Raw genomic sequence first — 18,551 nt, 5'->3', positions numbered from 1 at the left:
CGAGAATTGCATTCAACGTGGACGTGTGGTAATGGACAACCTGCTTGTTAAAGTGAATGCACATAATCTGAGGCAAAACTAAATATTGAGAATGCAACAGCGCATATTATATTTTTCTAACTCCAAACGATCGGACGCTGATCAGAAGCAGCTGATAATAATCGTGTTTCGATGCAACTCTCAACTTGGCGCTCAAATTAACCAATCACATTTTAATCATTGAAAATATGTAAATATTAGAACTATTAAAACTTAGCGAGTCTGAGAATATTTTCTCTAATTTCTTAACCCTAACATATGGTGTCATATTTGATATGCACTTTTCTAAGGCCTATAAATCATCAACATTATCAAAACTTCGCTGAAATCTACTACATTCCTTCGATCATCTAATTGATCATTTATACTTTTTAGCGTTTCACTATAAACTATTATGTCATACCCCTGACTTTACAGGGTTAAAGCTAAAAGTTTTATTTCGGTCTGAATGCTTTCATTTTTGCAAGACATCAAAGAGTAGCAACTGTTTTTGATTTGTAGTCCTTAACTCAAATGGACAATTTAAAAGCACATTAAAATCACTGTAAACGTGAAAAATAAATGTGATCATTAAAAATATTGTCCTGACTTGTGCCTTCTCGATTAATTTCAAACCTGGCTCTGTGTCAGCACCCTCAAAATACATCTACCTAAGTCTTTCTATATGGTTGTGTTGACCAGGGCCAGATCACAGTCCAACAAAGACCCTGGGAACACATTTTGGATCCCCTTCCAGCCGCATTTACTGCATTACAACTTATACAGAACGGCCTACTTTGAGCTTGAGATATGCCTGAACTGGACTTCAACAGGTGCGCTAATTGGTGTACTAAAGTGACCAACAATAGCTAATTAGGTTTTACTAATTCTCAACAGAATTCATCATTAATAAGGAACCAAACTAAACACGCTACAACAAATACAAGACAGGTTTGGTATAACAATATGACACACGCACACAGGTTTACAAATGCTGTCATGATTCATTGTCATTGGTCTTTCGTTACAGCCACCAACTATCTCTGACTGACAAGAGGACGTCTGAAGTGATATAGCTGATAAAGAGGGAGGAGATCCCGAGAGGTTCAGTTAGGGAACAAAAACAGGGTTCAGATTAAGACCAGGGGCAGGAGAGAAGCCAAGTAGAAAGAAAACAAAGGGACCTCTGCTTGTGTCTGTCACTAAGACTTTAAATCAAGAGCTTTGTTGGATGTGGCTTTTCAAATAGATACTGATGCTATGTCCTGCGAGGACATCACTACAGGCCATATAAAAATGTCAAAACCGATCATCCTTTTCCATTTTTTCTACATCTTAGTTAAGAATGATATTATATGAGTGCGCAATAAAAGTAGAGAAGAGTGCAGCCCTTTGTACAGAATCCTGAGGGGACATGACTACAGGGTGCACAATAAAACACAATACTCTTTCTCCATCTTCACATGGTAACAGCAGTCAATAAAAGGACACAAACACCACAAATGCACATGGCTAAATAACATATTAGTGCAAGCATAACTAATGTAATGTAACTGACATCTAGTAAAGTCTAGAAAATCAGGGACTCAAAATGAAAATTTAAACCTAAAAAAAAAACTGATTTAAGATTTGGTCAAATGTAAATGTTAGAAGGTAAAATGAAGTCAATTTAAGTAAATGGGTGACATAATGTCATTTGTTTTTAACGAAGCACAAGATGCCCTTTGGATCATTTTTTAAATCACACTGGATAACATATCTCGTGAAGCTGTGGTGTTGCCTTAGGGGACAGATTTTCTCATTTTCAATTCGATAAAAATGCAAAACAGAAGAATTTTCTCTAATGGTCTGAGACTTTTGCTCCCTAATGCATGAGTTCAAAGAAAGAAAAAAAAGATATATTTTTCTTGTGTCTTACCTTTCAGCTGATCAGTAACACTGTGCCCAACACGTTCCATCACTCGTCCATCCTCCCTCTCATAACGGTCATCCAAAAAACTTGCTGTGATCTCCGACAAGTGCACCTTTCCCGCCACGCCCAGCTGTTCCATAAGATTGGCCAAGTTGACATCATTGGACCAAACGTCAAACTTAAAGCGTTTTATTCCCAGAATACCACACAGCACTGTTCCGGTGTGCACGCCGACACGCATGTCCACGGTCTCCGACGTCTCCTGGCAGAACTGCTCGATGGCCTGGATCATCCCGAGCCCCATTTCCACACAGCAGTACGCGTGATCGGTGTGTGGCTCGGGGCAGCCCGCCACGCAATAGTAGCAATCTCCTAGAGTGCTGATCTTCTCGCAGTGGGTCGACTCACACAGACGGTCGAAGCGACCGAAGAGGTCATTAAGCAATCCCACCAGTGCAGGGGCGGACTTGTTGGCACTCATTTTAGTGAATCCCACGATGTCTGCAAAGAGGATGCTCACCGGCTCCATGCGCTTCATGTTGAAGGGCCTGAAAATGATTTGTCCACGAGGGATAGAGTTCTTCTTACGCTTGTTGCTTTTGGGGCTGGACGAGGTTGCGGTGGACGAAGCGTTGACGGAGCAGGCACCTGCGCTGTATCGTTTCCCAGAGCTCTCGCTTTCCTCGTCTCCTTGCTTCATGAGCTCGTCCGCCACCACCTGGGGCATCACGGAGTGGATCATCCGCTCCTTCAGTGCCTTCTCCACCTCAAGGCCCTTCCCGTGCATGATTGCCTGACCTACTTTGAGAAAGGTACTCCGAGAGCGCACTTCGGACATGATGAAGATGTGGATGCCAATGATATGTGCACACAGGTGCAGCAGGACTTTACCTAGGACAAGCCAGCTCAGAGTTTGCAAGACCAACCTATTCGACCCTACATTGCCATCATCCATCTGAGCAAGGTTCAGCCAGCCTAAAGCCTCAAAGAGGACAGAATACAGCAGGCCGAGAAGCACCGACACATACAGGGGCAAGTGCAACACACTGTACAGCAAAAGCAGCACCTCTATACAGAGGGAGAACGTCCCAACGGGTGATATACATGGAGCATTTTGAGACGTAGATAATAGTGAATTATTTATTTGTACATCAAAATTAGCAAAGTGTGCAGTGTGCATTTGAGGCGCCAGGGTGATCCCAAACATGATCACCGTAAGTAGGAAGGATGTGTGGTTGTAGTAACGTGCATATGGCCTTGAGAACGTAAACCAGAGGAGGAGGAGGCAGAGTACAAGAAACCCTGACGTGGGTACCAGGAACTTTGTAGGGTCACACCTGGTGCTATTGATCCCAAAGTATATCCCCCACAGAAGCGCGGCGGTAGCCAGGTAAAACAGTATGTAGCGGAACCTCCTCTGCATCTGCGGGAAGCAACGTTCCCTGCATGCCTCCTCCAGGATGGCTGAGTTAAACTTGGGGTCCCAGCACTGCGCGGCAGACCTCTCAAAAAGTGGCGGCACTCTCCTCGGTCTGCTCCGACGAGTCCTCACAGCCCTGGGAACACCCAACTCCCCCGAGCTGCAGCTTGACGAGATACTGTATTTGCAAGGTTTGGAGGAGCCCATGTCGACTGGGTCGTCCTCTTTACCTGGACCCACCTGTTGATTACGGCTGTCTGTTATCTGCACAGTAGCAGCTCCCACTTCACTATCACACCTCATCTCCGTCTCGTGCAGAGGCTGGTGCTGCTCTGGCAATGCCATGGTGATGAGACAAGAACTGACTTTTATTTAACACATATCACCTACTGCTGACATTACAGAGGAAGTGGCACTTGACATGGATTCATGGAAGAACAAAAAGCACAGATTGTATTAGAAAAGTGTCCAGCTGGAAGTAAATTACAAGGGCATTCACTGTGAAGATGGACCGGACTCTTGAGCAGTTCCTTATCCGTGCTGGGATTACGTCAGCACTCGGATTCCATTATATTCTTTGGCTAAGTGGCGTGTGAACGCGCATGAGTATACTCTTGCTCCGTACGCGCGGCCGACACTGACGCACTGTCACCCGCTCGATCCTGCTTTTTTGGGCACATCGCTTTAAATACGAATTCAACACCATAGGAGCAAGTACGTATCGTTAGGATTAGAAAAAATATATATATAAAATAAGGAGGTTAGATCACATACATAGGGTGTTCTTCTGAAGCGGCTTTTCAATTAACGTTAGTTTTTTTTAATCCAGTCAACACTGTCCCTCAAACACCCTCTCCAATGCTCGACGATGTTTGAATTTACTTTCCCTTCCCAAATGACATCCAAAGGTAATACAAGTTTATATTTCATATTTCCAAATGCCAGATTTGACACATCTCTTGTAAATTACTCGGTTTCAGTTTTAACTCCACAAACACCAAACGTAACGGTCGCTGTTTTTCCACAGAATATTAGCTTCTAAAAAAGGCGCCAGTTTCTGAGATTTATTTTTTTATTTTTAAGTGCGCCACTTTTCCCTTTATGCGGTCAAAAAAAAGAAAAAAAGAAAATGTATTCAGAAATATCTAACAGTGTATTCCCCTTAGGTTCTGACATAACGAAGTAGCCAGAGTCGTCCTTATATTCCGTAAACTGAGGAAAAATAAATGCCTCACGGGAAAGCTGCCCGTGTTTTCCCTTCAAAACTCAAGGCCGATCCCGTCACTGCACTGTCGAGGGTCAGAGATGGCCTATTCCCGCGGAGCAGCCCCGTCCTTTCCTGAAAACCCGCTCCCTAAGTCCACCGTGAGTTTTCCAGCTTTCAAAGCGCATAAAAACACTTCAAGCTCAAGTTGACGTCGTGACAACTTCAGATGACATCAGCCGTTCGCGTGAGGGAGCAGCGCGCTCGTGCATATCTATCTGCCAACTTCAGAAGACCAATACTGAAAGATTTCAACTTCCAAGAAGAAGAAAACACTGATGGCATTTGACAAGTCAAAGTGTGCTGAGGCAAAGTATATATCCTTGTTTGTGTGTAATCCCTTTTAACCAGTTACTTGGAGATAATATCAGTTCATTCCAATGCAAAGTGTTCAAAATGAAGACGAAAGTTTTTTTTTTTTCTCTCTCTCTCTCTCCCAGGCCTCAAGCCGTGTGATCGGGCTGGCAGTTCAAACACTCGTGGAGTTCAGAGAAAGAATGAGCTCTCATACTCGAGTGCTAAAAACCCCGCGCCAGCGCTCCGACATTATCCGCCTCTTTAATCTCCACTTTGTCTGTTTAGCATTCCGCTATGTTTCACGGGCAAGCTCATGCCAGGCGAACGCTCCCGCAGCTGTGTTGCGTCGCGTCGCGTCCTCTTCCGTTCGCCCTCGGTTCTCCTCCCCGTCTCCGCGAGCCTGTTGAAGGGAACGGCGGCTTCAGGTAGGAGTTGGACACCGCTGGTAGACGCTTTACCCGGGCGCTGCGATCGCGAGAACCACCACCATGTTTTGAACACACTCGGAAAAGATGGTTGTGGGCGTGCGGTGGGGTGGACAGCTTCACTACACTGTGGAAATTAGGGGAGGAGGGGGTTAGTCGCTGGGGAGCGCGCACGCAGGGCTCTTTAACGGAGGCGCGCACGCACGAGAACAGCTTCACTCTCAAGTTTGACTGATGTTTTCTTGGCCTTGAGTTAATGTTATATCATCAAAAGAACAGGTACGTTTAGTATAACTGTCGCTCTATTAGTCTGTGAGTAATTGATAGCTGTTATATAAGTAAGTTAGTATAAAATAAAAAAGTAAATAAACTTGTGTACTAAATTGTCAATGTGTATCTATTAATATATATATATATATATATATATATATATATATATGTGTGTGTGTTTGTGACCCTGGACACTGGTGGTCGCTGGAATATATTTTTAAAAAACATTGTATGGGTCAAAATTATTGATTTTTCTTTTATACCAAAAATGATTAGGATATGAAGTAAATATTTATTTATTTATTTATTTTTGCACCCTCAGATTCCAGATTTTCAAATAGTTGTGTCTCAGCCAAATATTGTCTGATCCTAATCAACCATACATCAAAGGAACAATTATTTATTCAGCTTTCAGATGATGTATAAATCTCAATTACTGGAAATTGACCCTTATGACTGTTTTTGTGGTCCATATATATATATATATATATATATATACATACATACATACATACATACACACATACACATATATATATATATATATATATATATATATATATATATATATATATATACACACACACACAATAGGGAATTGCCCATATATACAAATAAAGAGTATACCCTGACTTTCAGTGGTGTGTTCCCATTTAGATTAGCATAAGTGTGCATGTGTTCCTTCATCTGGGAACATACCTGAGATTCTGTGATGCGTCTTGACCTTTGATTTATCAGATAAGTCACATCCAAGTGATAATCATCCCGCGCTTCCTGTGTCAGACATTCATCGTGTCCAGTTTCTGAGGTGCTGTGTTGTGTCAGACGGGAAAGGTTATGGCAAGAGTGCGTTCAGGAATTCGACCGACACCAGCCACAGCTTTTATTTCTTCCTGGCCAACTGTGTCTCTGACTCAAAAAACACAGCTGTGGATTACTAAACAAACAAGAGTATAACTAGCTACACAGTATTTAGAGCACATCTCTTATCAGTTGTATACTCCGACTACTACTTTATTGCAGATATTACCACATTCACACTTCTAGGAGTCATAAATACTTGAGAAGTAAGCTTTCATGTGGTTTAGCGCTATAAAATAAATGTTTTACACAAATTGCCATGCTTGAAACTGCATTTTATATAGATAAATGCATATATTGCTGCTATCAAACAGAAAACTGACACAAACTGCACTTTTTATGAGACCAAAGGTTGTCATTGAACTGGTGATCACCATTTTTAAGTGATATGTTACACCACCTAGTGGATATTTTGGATCCTCTTATGGTGAAGTGAATCAGCTGCAGCTGCAAAATCATTATCATTTGTCTCACAATTCATCCATGTCTTTATTTTATTTAAATGTTTTATTAGTAGTAGTAGTAGTAGTATTGTCTTAAATATCCAGTTTAACGCTTAATTTCCATATTTGGTAACTCAAGAGCCAAAACAAAAAAAAAAGTATATTTTTGAAACATGCAATAATGTGAACAAATACAGCAACATTTATCATCTCATTTACTGTACCAACAACTTGTACCAACACCAGTAAATTGTGCAGAGGAATATGATCAATATGTACAAGTGGAACTGAAGTAATGAAGTCAAGATAAACGTTCTACCACATACAGCATATTCATCGTTTCAATCATGGCATAGAGAAAAAATATAATAAAATAAGGTAATTGTGACATCCGAGCTCACATTTCAGAGTTATGAACTCAATAAAATAAAATAAAATAAAAAGTCAGATCTGCAACATAGATGCTGAAGATATATTATTTTTTTCAATTCTGGGTATTATCTACCAGTTCTGACTTTTTTTTCTAAAAAAAAAAAAAAGTATCATAAGGTAAAAATTCACAATTAACTTTTTTATCCTGTAGCAGAAACAAGCTTCCATAATTCACACTTTCAAAATGGCATTCAAACAATAAATAAATAAGATTATGACGTTATTTATTTTGAACAGTATAAATACATTTTTTGCAAGCTGAGTTAAATTTGAACAAGGAAGAAAACCAATAACAGAAAAGGAAGAAAAACGGCACACTGCTTCCCTTCATTCAGGTTTGCTTTATAGAGTGGTAAAAGTCTGTACACACTGTGTTTAACTGGCTTTCCATTGATGTGAATCTCATCTGTGTCACTTCTACTCTCTCATTCATCGCTTTGGTGCCACTCTTCCATATTCCCAACATCTCCCATCATTCTTCTATTGCTGTCTCCTCCAACGGTTTTGGGGTTTCTCTTTGGTTTCTGCAGCTGCCTCTGCCTTGGCTTCCCGTTTCTCTGCCAGACTGCTGATCAAAGCCGGCAGCTCATCTGTGATGGCCTTCTCAATCTTCTCCATCAGGCATCCGCCTGACCAGCCGCAGTATGAGGAGAGGAGCTTAAAGCCGCCAGGAGGATTGACTCCGAAGAAGTCCCGATACGCCTCCGCTTCTGGCAAGTCGAACTTACTCACATTGGTCTTGGCCAGAATGGACTTGAAGATGTAGAATTTGTCAGGATCGCTCACAATATCGTTGAAGACCTCATGTGGGTCACTAAACCAGCCCAGCTTCTCATAATAGGTCTGCAGGTAGCGGTCAACCAGGAGGGCGTGGATGCGCACGCGGATGCCGTGCTGCCGGATGAAGGCGATTTTGTTTTGTAGCCGGTTCTCGATGACCTGATTCAGGTCCTCCAGCAGAGAGATCTCTTCACGTTTAAAAAGGTCTCTGTTTGTGTCAGGAGCGTATTCCTGGGGCCAAAAGGAGCTCACGTACACACGTGGTGGCTCTGTCACATTAATCAAGGGTGCCATGCTCCAGAAGAGGGCGCCGTACACGCGCATTAGGTCCTGGGTTGTTAAACTGTCAGCCTTGTTGAGGATGATACGGATCTGTGACTCGCGTCCCTTCATCTGTCTGAACAGCATTTCTAGTTCTAATCCGACGTCCAGTTTGGTTGGGTCAAACACCAGGAAGATGAGATCAGCGCGGTCGATAAACCACTGGCAGACTTCACTGTAGGGGTACCCTAAAATACAACAACAGTGTTTTAAAGTGAGTGTGTGACAAGACATTCAGCCAAGTATGGTGACCCATACTCAGAATTCATGCTCTGCTTTTAACCCATCCGAAGTGCACACACACAGAGCAGTGAAGACACACACACACACACACACACTGTGAACACACACCCGGAGCAGTGGGCAGCCATTTATGCTGCGGCGCCCGGGGAGCAGTTGGGGGTTCAATGCCTTGCTCAAGGGCACCTAAGTCATGGTATTGCCAGCCCGAGATTCGAACCCACAACCCTAGGGTTAGGAGTCAAACTGTCTAACCACTAGGCCACGAATGTCCATTGGCAGAATGTTTTAGTCATACTTCGTCTTGATGCTCAAAACACATTTATTATCATTCATTATCATTGTTTATATCAATTGTGCTGCTTAATATTTTTGTAAACCGTGATGCATTTTTTTGGGGATTCGCTGATAGAAATTTCAGAAGAACTGCATTTATTTGAAACAGAAATCCTTTGAGACATGATAAACGTCTTTACTTTCCCTTTTGAACACTTTGTTCATACCAAACTCTTTCTTTCGAGTCTTTGTGAATATTGTTTTCTCACCTCTCTCTTGTTGTTTGCGGTTCTCGATGATTCCAGGCGTGTCCACAAAGGTGACGCGCTCCAGGAGTTTGTGCGGCATCTCGATTCCCACCAGCTTTTCCAGAAACCCCTGACCAAACCTCTCCAGCGGGGAGAAAGAGCGGGAACTGTCTGCCGCCATGACAATGCCCTCGATGGTGCGAAACTTCTCACCGTGCATCAGTACAGTGTATTCTGAGGTTGTGGGCTCCGCCCCTGATCGAAAGCAAAAGAGGGCGAGATGAAGGAGCATGGCACTATATAACACCTCTATTCATTTTACAATCGTTCATTTGATGATTGATTGGTTACCAGTGTAAAGCTGTTGTGAAGTGCCATGGAGACCCAGAAGATAATTGATCATGGAAGACTTGCCAACGCTCCAAGGACCAAGGAACAGAACCATGGGCTTAGATGTGATCTCTGCCTCTGAACAATATGAAGAAAACAGAGTCCAACTGAGGATAGGAGGTTCATTTAGATCCTTTTCATGGTAGAAGAGCAGTATAGTCTGAAAATACGTTTTAAAACCAATCCAATATCAAAAGAGGTTACCTGACACTTCGTGCTGCCGGAGCTCATTGTATTTGTAGGCCTTGTCCAAGGGTTTAATTGCGGTGTTGTAGACATGCTGCAGCTTCTTCAGAGCATCTACGAGAGGAAGAGCTGGTGAAATTAGGCTAGAAACGGACTCGTACTGCTTCTTCAAAAGTTACCTATTTACCATTTCGAGACTTTGGTGAAGCTAAATTGTGATTGGTTACTGAAATAACTGGCTTTATACGGTACATACTGTATCCACCTGTTTCTTCGACGTGGAAGTAAGCCTATGGGTGAGACTTCTGGTTCATTACCCGAAATAACAAGGAGAATAACAACGTGCAGTAAACGGTAAAACTGTTTGCACTACACATCAGTGTGCTCATAATTAAGATAATAGATTAAAATAATATGATAAGACACCAATTTTCAAGACGAACAGTTAAAGCTTAAAAACGATGGACGAAGCGGACTCAGATGGGACTGGAAGCCAGACTCATAGAATTTACAAACGCGGCCATTTTTACGACAAGAAAAAGGTGGAAAGCCCAGAAAGGTAATACTTTTTTCTTCACTATACTTTTTTCTTCTTCTTTAATTTTATGACTCACCGACAAATTCCTGCGAAGCTTCAGCCGTTGCCAGACGCAGCGTCTCGTCAATGTGAGTCTGATCTCTTGTGGCAGGACCTGAGGGGGTTGATTTATCCACTGCCAGAGGAAAAAACAGCCAGTCAAAATCAGCATAAAACACGAAGCTCATAGATCGTGACATTTTCTTTTTTGTCGACACACAAAACAAATACTATTTTAAAATTGTACTTTACGTTTCACTTTATAGGTAAACCTTTTCGTATTCATCTTGTGGACATATTTCTAAATTGGTTTTATGTCATTTATCTTTATTTTGATTATTTACAGCTAAGAAGTCTGTTGTGGAATCAACAGAACGTTGCCAGAATTGAGATTTACATCTGAAGTAAACAAGATCTCTGAGGTAAGAAGCTGCATCTGTATTTACACAAGAATCACAATAACAGGAAACAATGCATCAGCTCAGTGTGTTGCTTGTTTTATTTTTTAGTGCGCAGCTAAAAGACCAGCTTAGATCTACGCAAATGGTGATGTTATAGGTATGGTTAAACATACAACAGACATACACTTTCATTATTTATTGTTACAGAAATAACCAGTCTCCGAAGCAGCTGTCATGTTGAATGGATCCATCTACTGCTACAAGTACATCAACCGCCTATTTGAAGCCAGACAAACTCAACCAATGTACTATTAAAAGCATCTGAAACATTTCTTCCCTATTACAAATCTGTCCTCCATGCAGGCCAGAGAACATGTTGTTATGAATGGCGATGGACTTGTGCCAGGGGTTATTTCTGTTTGGTTATTTTGGTGGAGGGTTTATTCCTGTGCCAACCTTCGACCTAAGTATCAGGTGGAGAAGCAATAGTGTGCACCTCTGCTCCCTGGGGACGGGACAACAAATGTATGGACTTCCTCAAATTTGTTTAGTGAATATACGATGTACAAAATCCAGAACTTGTGAATTAAAAAAAAAAATACTTTTACAAATGCACTTAACGATTCTAATTCAACAATTAAACATTATTTTGTTTCATATTAACATGAAATGCCCAATGTTATTTATGCTGACTGAATCCTATTGTACCTTTCGCAGATGCTTTGGCTGCATCTTGAATCTGAAGAACCTCCTCTTCCTCAACTGCCTCCTCTTCAGTCTGAGAAAGCTCCTCTTCTGCACCTGCTTCATCTTCAGTCTGAAGAACTTCCTCTTCCAGTGCTTCATTAGATTCTTCTAACTCAACTTCTGCCTTCTCTTCAAATATCTCTTCAGATGAAGTCTCTTGACTCGACTCCTCAGATTTGTCTTCTGAAACAACCTCCATCCCGTCTTCGTCCTCTTTAGAGCTGTCATCTTCTGCCGAGGTGTCAGTGTGTGCCCCAGTGCTACAGGGTTGGCACACAGGTCTGTTCGGTGCAGGAGTGTCATTGGAGGAGCTCTGGCTTAGATCCTCTGTGCCATCACAGCAGTTGAACAACTCGCCTTCAGACTTCAGCTTTAACGGCACAAGAGGCTCCGTCTCAGAATCCACTGCATCTGCAGAGGAAAAACGTAAACATTAACCAAAATATGGTGGTATATAACCCGGCATATTCACACAACCAAACTTGATATTACAACATAATGGCAAACAAAAATGTACAAGTCATGGACAAGTCTGGTTGATTATCTATTTTTATTTTTTTACCGGAACATCATGAAAGTTGGCCGTTTTTTCAGTAATTACATTTGGGTAGTGAGTAATTGATTTGGTACTATGTTTATGGTGTGCTGCATCATTTTTGGTGAAGGTGAAGTGCGTCCACATTGCTGACACCGTCACCTGTTTTAGTTTATTTACGATGTGAACACAAAATGGTTGCTGGCACAGTCAAAATGCGTCATTGGAGAAATGTAACCGTCATACCTTTGGCCCTCCAAAAGTATTTCGACCAAATGTACAAAATGTATTTCAGCCCAAATTTTGGTGTGTCACTAGTACAAGTCACATCACTGTCCACCACATCATATCACTTCCCGTGAACAAAAGTTATCTGCTGCTGTAGGTATAGCATTAGCATTAGCTTTCAGTGTTGGAGACGGTATGATCTACAACAGAGGAGCCCGATCCTGTTCCTGGAGCTCTACCTTCCTGCAGAGCTCAGTGCAAACCCTGCTCCAACACACCCGTCTGTAATTATCGCTGGTTCATGTGTGTTTGATTACAGCTGAAGCTGAACTTTACAAGAAGGTAGATCTCCAAGAACAGGATTGTGCACCTCTGATCTAGTAATGTCACAGCAACTCAAACAAAATAAAACCATGGTTACTATCCTCAATCATGTACTGAACCAATGGTTTAGCTTTAATAATGTGGTTTATGGATTTGAATATGACTTGGTGGTAGAGCTGCTTTGGTGCAAATCTGTAAGTCTGTGGCAATGACCCATCTCTGTGATTCATGCGGCGATGAATGCTCTTGATGAGAGCTAAATGCTTTTCATGTGAATCACATCCTGAAATAGGGAGCAGAGCTGGCAAGAGAAGAGAACGCCAAGTCATTTCTGTTCACGTGGATCATCAGAGCAAGGTTTATTTTTCATCCTATCATCCGGCTCTGATAAAGGTGTTAGCATGATAGTTTTGTACCAGATTTCCTCCTCCTAATTTTTATTTCAAATGCTTCCATTGGAAAGTGCAGCTCTGCTTTTGAGCAAATATTAATCAAATTTTAAATAATGATGCATTGAAACAGTCATTTCAGTGGCCTACAAACTGTAATCCATATCAAAGAATGAAAAAATCGCATTCAAAAGTGCTTTTCTTGACTTAATTCTAAATTACCCTTAAAAGACAAACCCTCAATTCATTAAAAGTGTCTTCGCAATACACTTGAGCAATGGTTCAACAACATACTGACAGCAGATGGCACCTGTACGTCTATAGTTAGTTCAGATAAACCTCTTCCACCTTTGGCATTTGACCACTTGCTTGTAAAAAATGCTTGCTGACAGGCATGTGTGTTCCTTAGATGTCTCTTATTAATTGAATTGGCTCTACTCTGTGTAAATGAGATATGTTTTGAGCATGTAGACACACACTCACGTACCCAAGAGAGCTGTATTTAGGCCAAAGACATGAGTGGAACAGTGTCACCAATGCAACCGTGGGACATTTTGAACCGCTCATATTCTGGTCCATATCATAGTCTGCCATGTTGATTTAATTAAATTAGAGCCAGTTGAAGTGGTAGGAAAGAGCAACAATGCTAACCTCTCCAAGGACCATCCCAATCCACACAGGTATTATTTTGACAACTGCTGGGGAGCTTTCAGTCACAGTGGAAAAGGGACTTTTGTTTGTGTGTATTATTATTCTAGTGTCTCGGGTGACTCCTGTTGAAATGATTAGATAGCATCAGGCCTTTTACTACCACAAAATGAAACCAACTAACTCTTATGAGCCGGTTCTGTTTAGTGAATTGAATCATAATTTGACCATTGAGGTCTGATTCTTGAGTGAATAAATCTTTTGAGCCGGTTCTGTACAGAGACAGTAAAAGAAATGGACACAGCGAACTCATTGGAACTCAACTGAGACAAGTGAAGCCCATTTTTAGCGTTTTTTAGCACTTCCGTTTCTGACGCGCAGACTCAAACGAAGCTTGACGACGTCAGCAACCTGTCTGACAGATGTAAATCTTCTAGTAGCTGTGCGTGCAAACTGTCATCGTTAATCTTGCAGAGACGGCGAGCTTGAGCGGGGAGTTCTTTGTCGTGAGTGAGCAGGAGTAAGTATTCTGATTAATTATTTTGTATAGTATTTTAAAATGTAACGCCAGTACGCCATATTAAGTTAATGCCTGCGAACTTCTCCTCCTGTCTGTACGGTAATGCGACAGAGAGTCGCGTGGTTATGACGCAATCGTTAGCCTATTTTTACAAAAACTGTTTCTACGGGGCCATAATGTAACATAGAAGGTAATGGAGCCCTTTATACATTGTCGTGTATCTTTAGAAATAAATAATGGACAAATGGAGTCTTTAAACGCCTCATATGTAAAGTTATTCGCTGTCAAAGTGATGCCAAAATGAATGGGAGTCAATGGGATGCTAACGCAAGCGAAGTTCTGCTACAAGATGGCGGCACGCGGCTGACTTCAACTTCCGGTCGACTTCCTTGCCGCCTGGTTCTGTTTAGTGAATCGAATCATAATTTGACATGTGAGGTCTGATTCTCGAGTGAACGAGTCTTTTGAGCCGGTTCTTTTTAGTGAATCGAATCATAATTTGACCAGTGAAGTCTGATTCTCGAGTGAATGACTCTTTTGAGCCAGTTCTGTTTAGTGAATCGAATCATAATTTGACTAGTTAGGTCTGATTCTCGAGTGAATGACTCTTTTGATCCGGTTCTGTTTAGTGAATCGAATCATAATTTGACCAATTAGGTCTGATTCTCGAGTGAACGAGTCTTTTGAGCCGGTTCTGTTTAGTGAATCGAATCATAATTTGACCAGTGAAGTCTGATTCTCGAGTGAATGACTCTTTTGAGCCGGTTCTGTTTAGTGAATCGAATCATAATTTGACCAGTTAGGTCTGATTCTCGAGTGAACGAGTCTTTTGAGCCGGTTCTTTTTAGTGAATCGAATCATAATTTGACCAGTGAAGTCTGATTCTCGAGTGAATGACTCTTTTGAGCCAGTTCTGTTTAGTGAATCGAATCATAATTTGACTAGTTAGGTCTGATTCTCGAGTGAATGACTCTTTTGAGCCGGTTCTGTTCAGTGAATCGAATCATAATTTGACCAATTAGGTCTGATTCTCGAGTGAACGAGTCTTTTGAGCCGGTTCTGTTTAGTGAATCGAATCATAATTTGACCAGTGAAGTCTGATTCTCGAGTGAATTACTCTTTTGAGCCGGTTCTGTTTAGTGAATCGAATCATAATTTGACCAGTTAGGTCTGATTCTCGAGTGAACGAGTCTTTTGAGCAGGTTCTGTTTAGTGAATCGAATCATAATTTGACTAGTTAGGTCTGATTCTCGAGTGAATGACTCTTTTGAGCAGGTTCTGTTTAGTGAATCGAATCATAATTTGACCAATTAGGTCTGATTCTCGAGTGAACGAGTCTTTTGAGCCGGTTCTGTTTAGTGAATCGAATCATAATTTGACCAGTGAAGTCTGATTCTCGAGTGAATTACTCTTTTGAGCCGGTTCTGTTTAGTGAATCGAATCATAATTTGACCAGTTAGGTCTGATTCTCGAGTGAACGAGTCTTTTGAGCAGGTTCTGTTTAGTGAATCGAATCATAATTTGACCAGTTAGGTCTGATTCTCGAGTGAATGACTCTTTTGAGCCGGTTCTGTTTAGTGAATCGAATCATAATTTGACCAGTGAAGTCTGATTCTCGAGTGAATGACTCTTTTGAGCCGGTTCTGTTTAGTGAATCGAATCATAATATGACCAGATTTGACCAGTGATGTCTGATTCTCGAGTGAACGAATCTTTTGAGTTGGTTCTTTTTAGTAAATCACAACATAGCACAACCTGTCAAATCTGAACTATATCAACACTTTAAAAACATTTATTGGTTTACTTTTATTATTGAAATGATCTCAACATTTGATAACAGCACTGTATTTATTTATTTATTTTTTAAGAAGTGATGATTTAGTATAAATTTCTACAATGTGATTTATGTAAATATATGATTTTTAGAAAGCAAAAAAAAAAAAAAAAAAAAACCTTGAAAGTCCACCTCTAAACCTAACAAAATATATATGAACTTTGTGCTGATTTGGTTTCATGTATTTGTTTATGTATGGCTGTGGGTTTTAGAGTACGACTATGTACGACTTGCTGATATAAGTATTTTGTGTGTGTTTTATTTGTTTGTATAGCAACATGGTTTACTCTGGCTTGCGAGGGCAATGTCTCTTTAAGGTTGGCTGGTGTGAGTGCACTGTAACAGGGAAAGCCCCGGTGCTAAAACAGGCCACATACAGTAGTATGGCAGAACAGAAGCTTTAAGTCCTACTGTTAACATAATGGTTGCCCTACAAGGCCTGCAAGACAGAAATAAATAGTGATTGAGACAGTACTGTTGTGACAGCAGCTGTGGACGGTAAGTGTATATGTGGATAGGGAGTACAAGGGGAGCCGTGAAAGCATGACCGTGCAACTGCTCGACGAACAGTGTCTGATTTCATGGTGAACTCTAGGCCTGACCGTGCAGCCTGACAGCACAGACGCCACAAGAGCAGTGCAAGGACAGACAAGGATAATACAGGAAGAAGTTACATTCGCTAAATTAGCTGACCAACAGTAACTGTTTTTCTTTGACTAGAGACAAAGGATTACAACAATCATAAAGTCAATGAATAGGAAATTAAAATCACAAGATATAGGAATTAATATTCCAATTTGTAATAATAATGATATCCATTCAGGAGAATGAGAATGTTTTTTTTTTTTTCATGCATATTATTATGCATGCTCTATTAAATTACAATTAAATACAAAAACATAATTAAAATGCAATTCATAGAGCAACTTTAATACACCTCTTCTATGATGAGCATGTTTTTAATTTCTCATTTTAAATATATGTGTAAAATTAATTTAACCACTTCTCAGGGTGATATTTAAATTAAATTTAAATTTATGCATTTAGCAGACGCTTTTATCCAAAACGACTTACAGTGCATTCAGGCTATCAATTTTTACATATCATGTGTTCCCGGGGAATCGAACCCCCAACCTTGTGCTTGATAGCAGGAACACTATAATAATTTGATATAATTCAAATAATTACGTTCTTGTAATAATAACAATAAAAATGGCTGCACTGATTATTAATACTTGAAAAACATTTGTCTTCCAATTCAAAGTTAGTTGTTGTTACTGATAAAGTCATGTGGTGTAACCAGCATACAGATATATATATATATATACTTCTACAAGTAAATACTTCTATAAGTACTTCTACAAACTTTTAAAATCTACATAGATTGTGTGTGTGTTGTTAATATAAAAGGTATATTTCAACAAATCAGTATACATTTTGAAGAAGAATTTTAAAAGATTTTTACTTTTCTAAGTCAATAACCCATAAAAGTGTGATTAAGATGTATGACCCAGTGTAATTTTAGAATTATTTAAAATTTATTATGGTTTTTTAATTTTATTATTTTTACTGTTTATATTTTTTTGTCATTTTTATTAGTTTTGTAAGTTTTTTAAATGTACAGTTTTCATTCATTTTTATTTCTCACTTTTCTCACTTTTATTTTTTAATACACCAAGTTAAACTAAATGAAAATGAGATATTTACCTTGTCATATAGTCTATTTGAAATTAAAGGGTTTTATATAATTTTTATTTAGTTTCAGTTAAAGTTAATGTAATTTCAACCAACTATTTAGTGTGTGTTTGTGTTTTTTTATGGTTTTAGCTTACTATAATAATCAAGTGAACACAGCAGATGTCAGAAGTTACATAATTCAACAGAAAAGCAGGTCATTCAGTTTTTCAGGGCTTTTTTGTGTCTATATAAAGCCCCGAAACAGCAAGAACGAGTCCCAGAAACACCTTTTCCCGCACTACACATACAGTTCATGCCATCTAGAAACTCAAATTCAGTTGTACTGAACATACTGTACTTGAGTGCACTAGATGACTCTTAGTGATCGAATCAAAGAACAATTAGACTAACTTACATATTCAAGTTCACAAAAACAAGACAAGAAACCCCACGTCTTATATACATTCTGTAAACTGTACACTTCTCCATATACACTTTCTGTATACAGGCAGGCACAGATGCACGGACGCTCATCTTCACCAAGGACAAGCAAGCTGATCTAGGATTTCAGACACTCATCTTAAGGCCTAATACTCTCAGACTTCAGCTGCATACAAACAGAAGTCACCTGCAGCTGTTAGTTCAGCAGTCCACCTGCATTCGAATCCAGTTTTTAAACGTCTTACCTGCAGTGGCGAGTGCCAGTAGAGGCAGCAGGCAGCAGACGGGGATGAAAAGCCTCATTTTGACTGCCAGGACTGCCCGGGTCCCTTCTCAGGCTATATATACCCCCCGAGAGAGGCAAGAGGGCATGCGGAGGGTCTGGGGGTGGGGCGGCCCTCACGGACATTGGAGGATTTACACAAGCGTCAGCACTGGGAGCAGCTG

The 18,551-nt window shown here is 40.5% G+C and overlaps 2 protein-coding genes across 3 annotated transcripts in view; both read right to left on the bottom strand.

The window, feature by feature from the left end:
- LOC127943078 (adenylate cyclase type 9-like) overlaps positions 1-5,061 on the bottom strand; it is a 28,415-nt gene extending 23,354 nt beyond the window's left edge. For both annotated transcript variants that reach the window (XM_052539218.1, XM_052539219.1), the window contains exon 1: positions 1,937-5,061. In XM_052539218.1, coding sequence (XP_052395178.1) covers positions 1,937-3,695 — 1,759 coding nt within the window. In that variant the 5' untranslated portion in view covers positions 3,696-5,061. The remainder of the gene's footprint in view (positions 1-1,936) is intronic.
- Positions 5,062-7,108: 2,047 nt separating this feature from the next.
- LOC127943079 (sarcalumenin-like) lies at positions 7,109-18,499 on the bottom strand. Its single transcript, XM_052539220.1, has 7 exons — positions 18,350-18,499; positions 11,470-11,919; positions 10,398-10,496; positions 9,802-9,897; positions 9,559-9,675; positions 9,229-9,462; positions 7,109-8,631 (listed from the first exon to the last, which is right to left on the bottom strand). The coding sequence occupies exons 1-7, from the start codon at positions 18,405-18,407 to the stop codon at positions 7,823-7,825; spliced, it is 1,863 nt and encodes a 620-aa protein (XP_052395180.1). The 5' UTR covers positions 18,408-18,499; the 3' UTR covers positions 7,109-7,822.
- Between the last annotated feature and the right edge of the window lie 52 nt (positions 18,500-18,551).

Source organism: Carassius gibelio, chromosome A22 (assembly GCF_023724105.1).
Source record: "Carassius gibelio isolate Cgi1373 ecotype wild population from Czech Republic chromosome A22, carGib1.2-hapl.c, whole genome shotgun sequence".
Classification (NCBI taxonomy): domain Eukaryota; kingdom Metazoa; phylum Chordata; class Actinopteri; order Cypriniformes; family Cyprinidae; genus Carassius; species Carassius gibelio.
The sequence above is the reverse complement of the archived record's forward strand: the minus strand, read 5'-3'. Positions and strand labels throughout refer to the sequence as shown.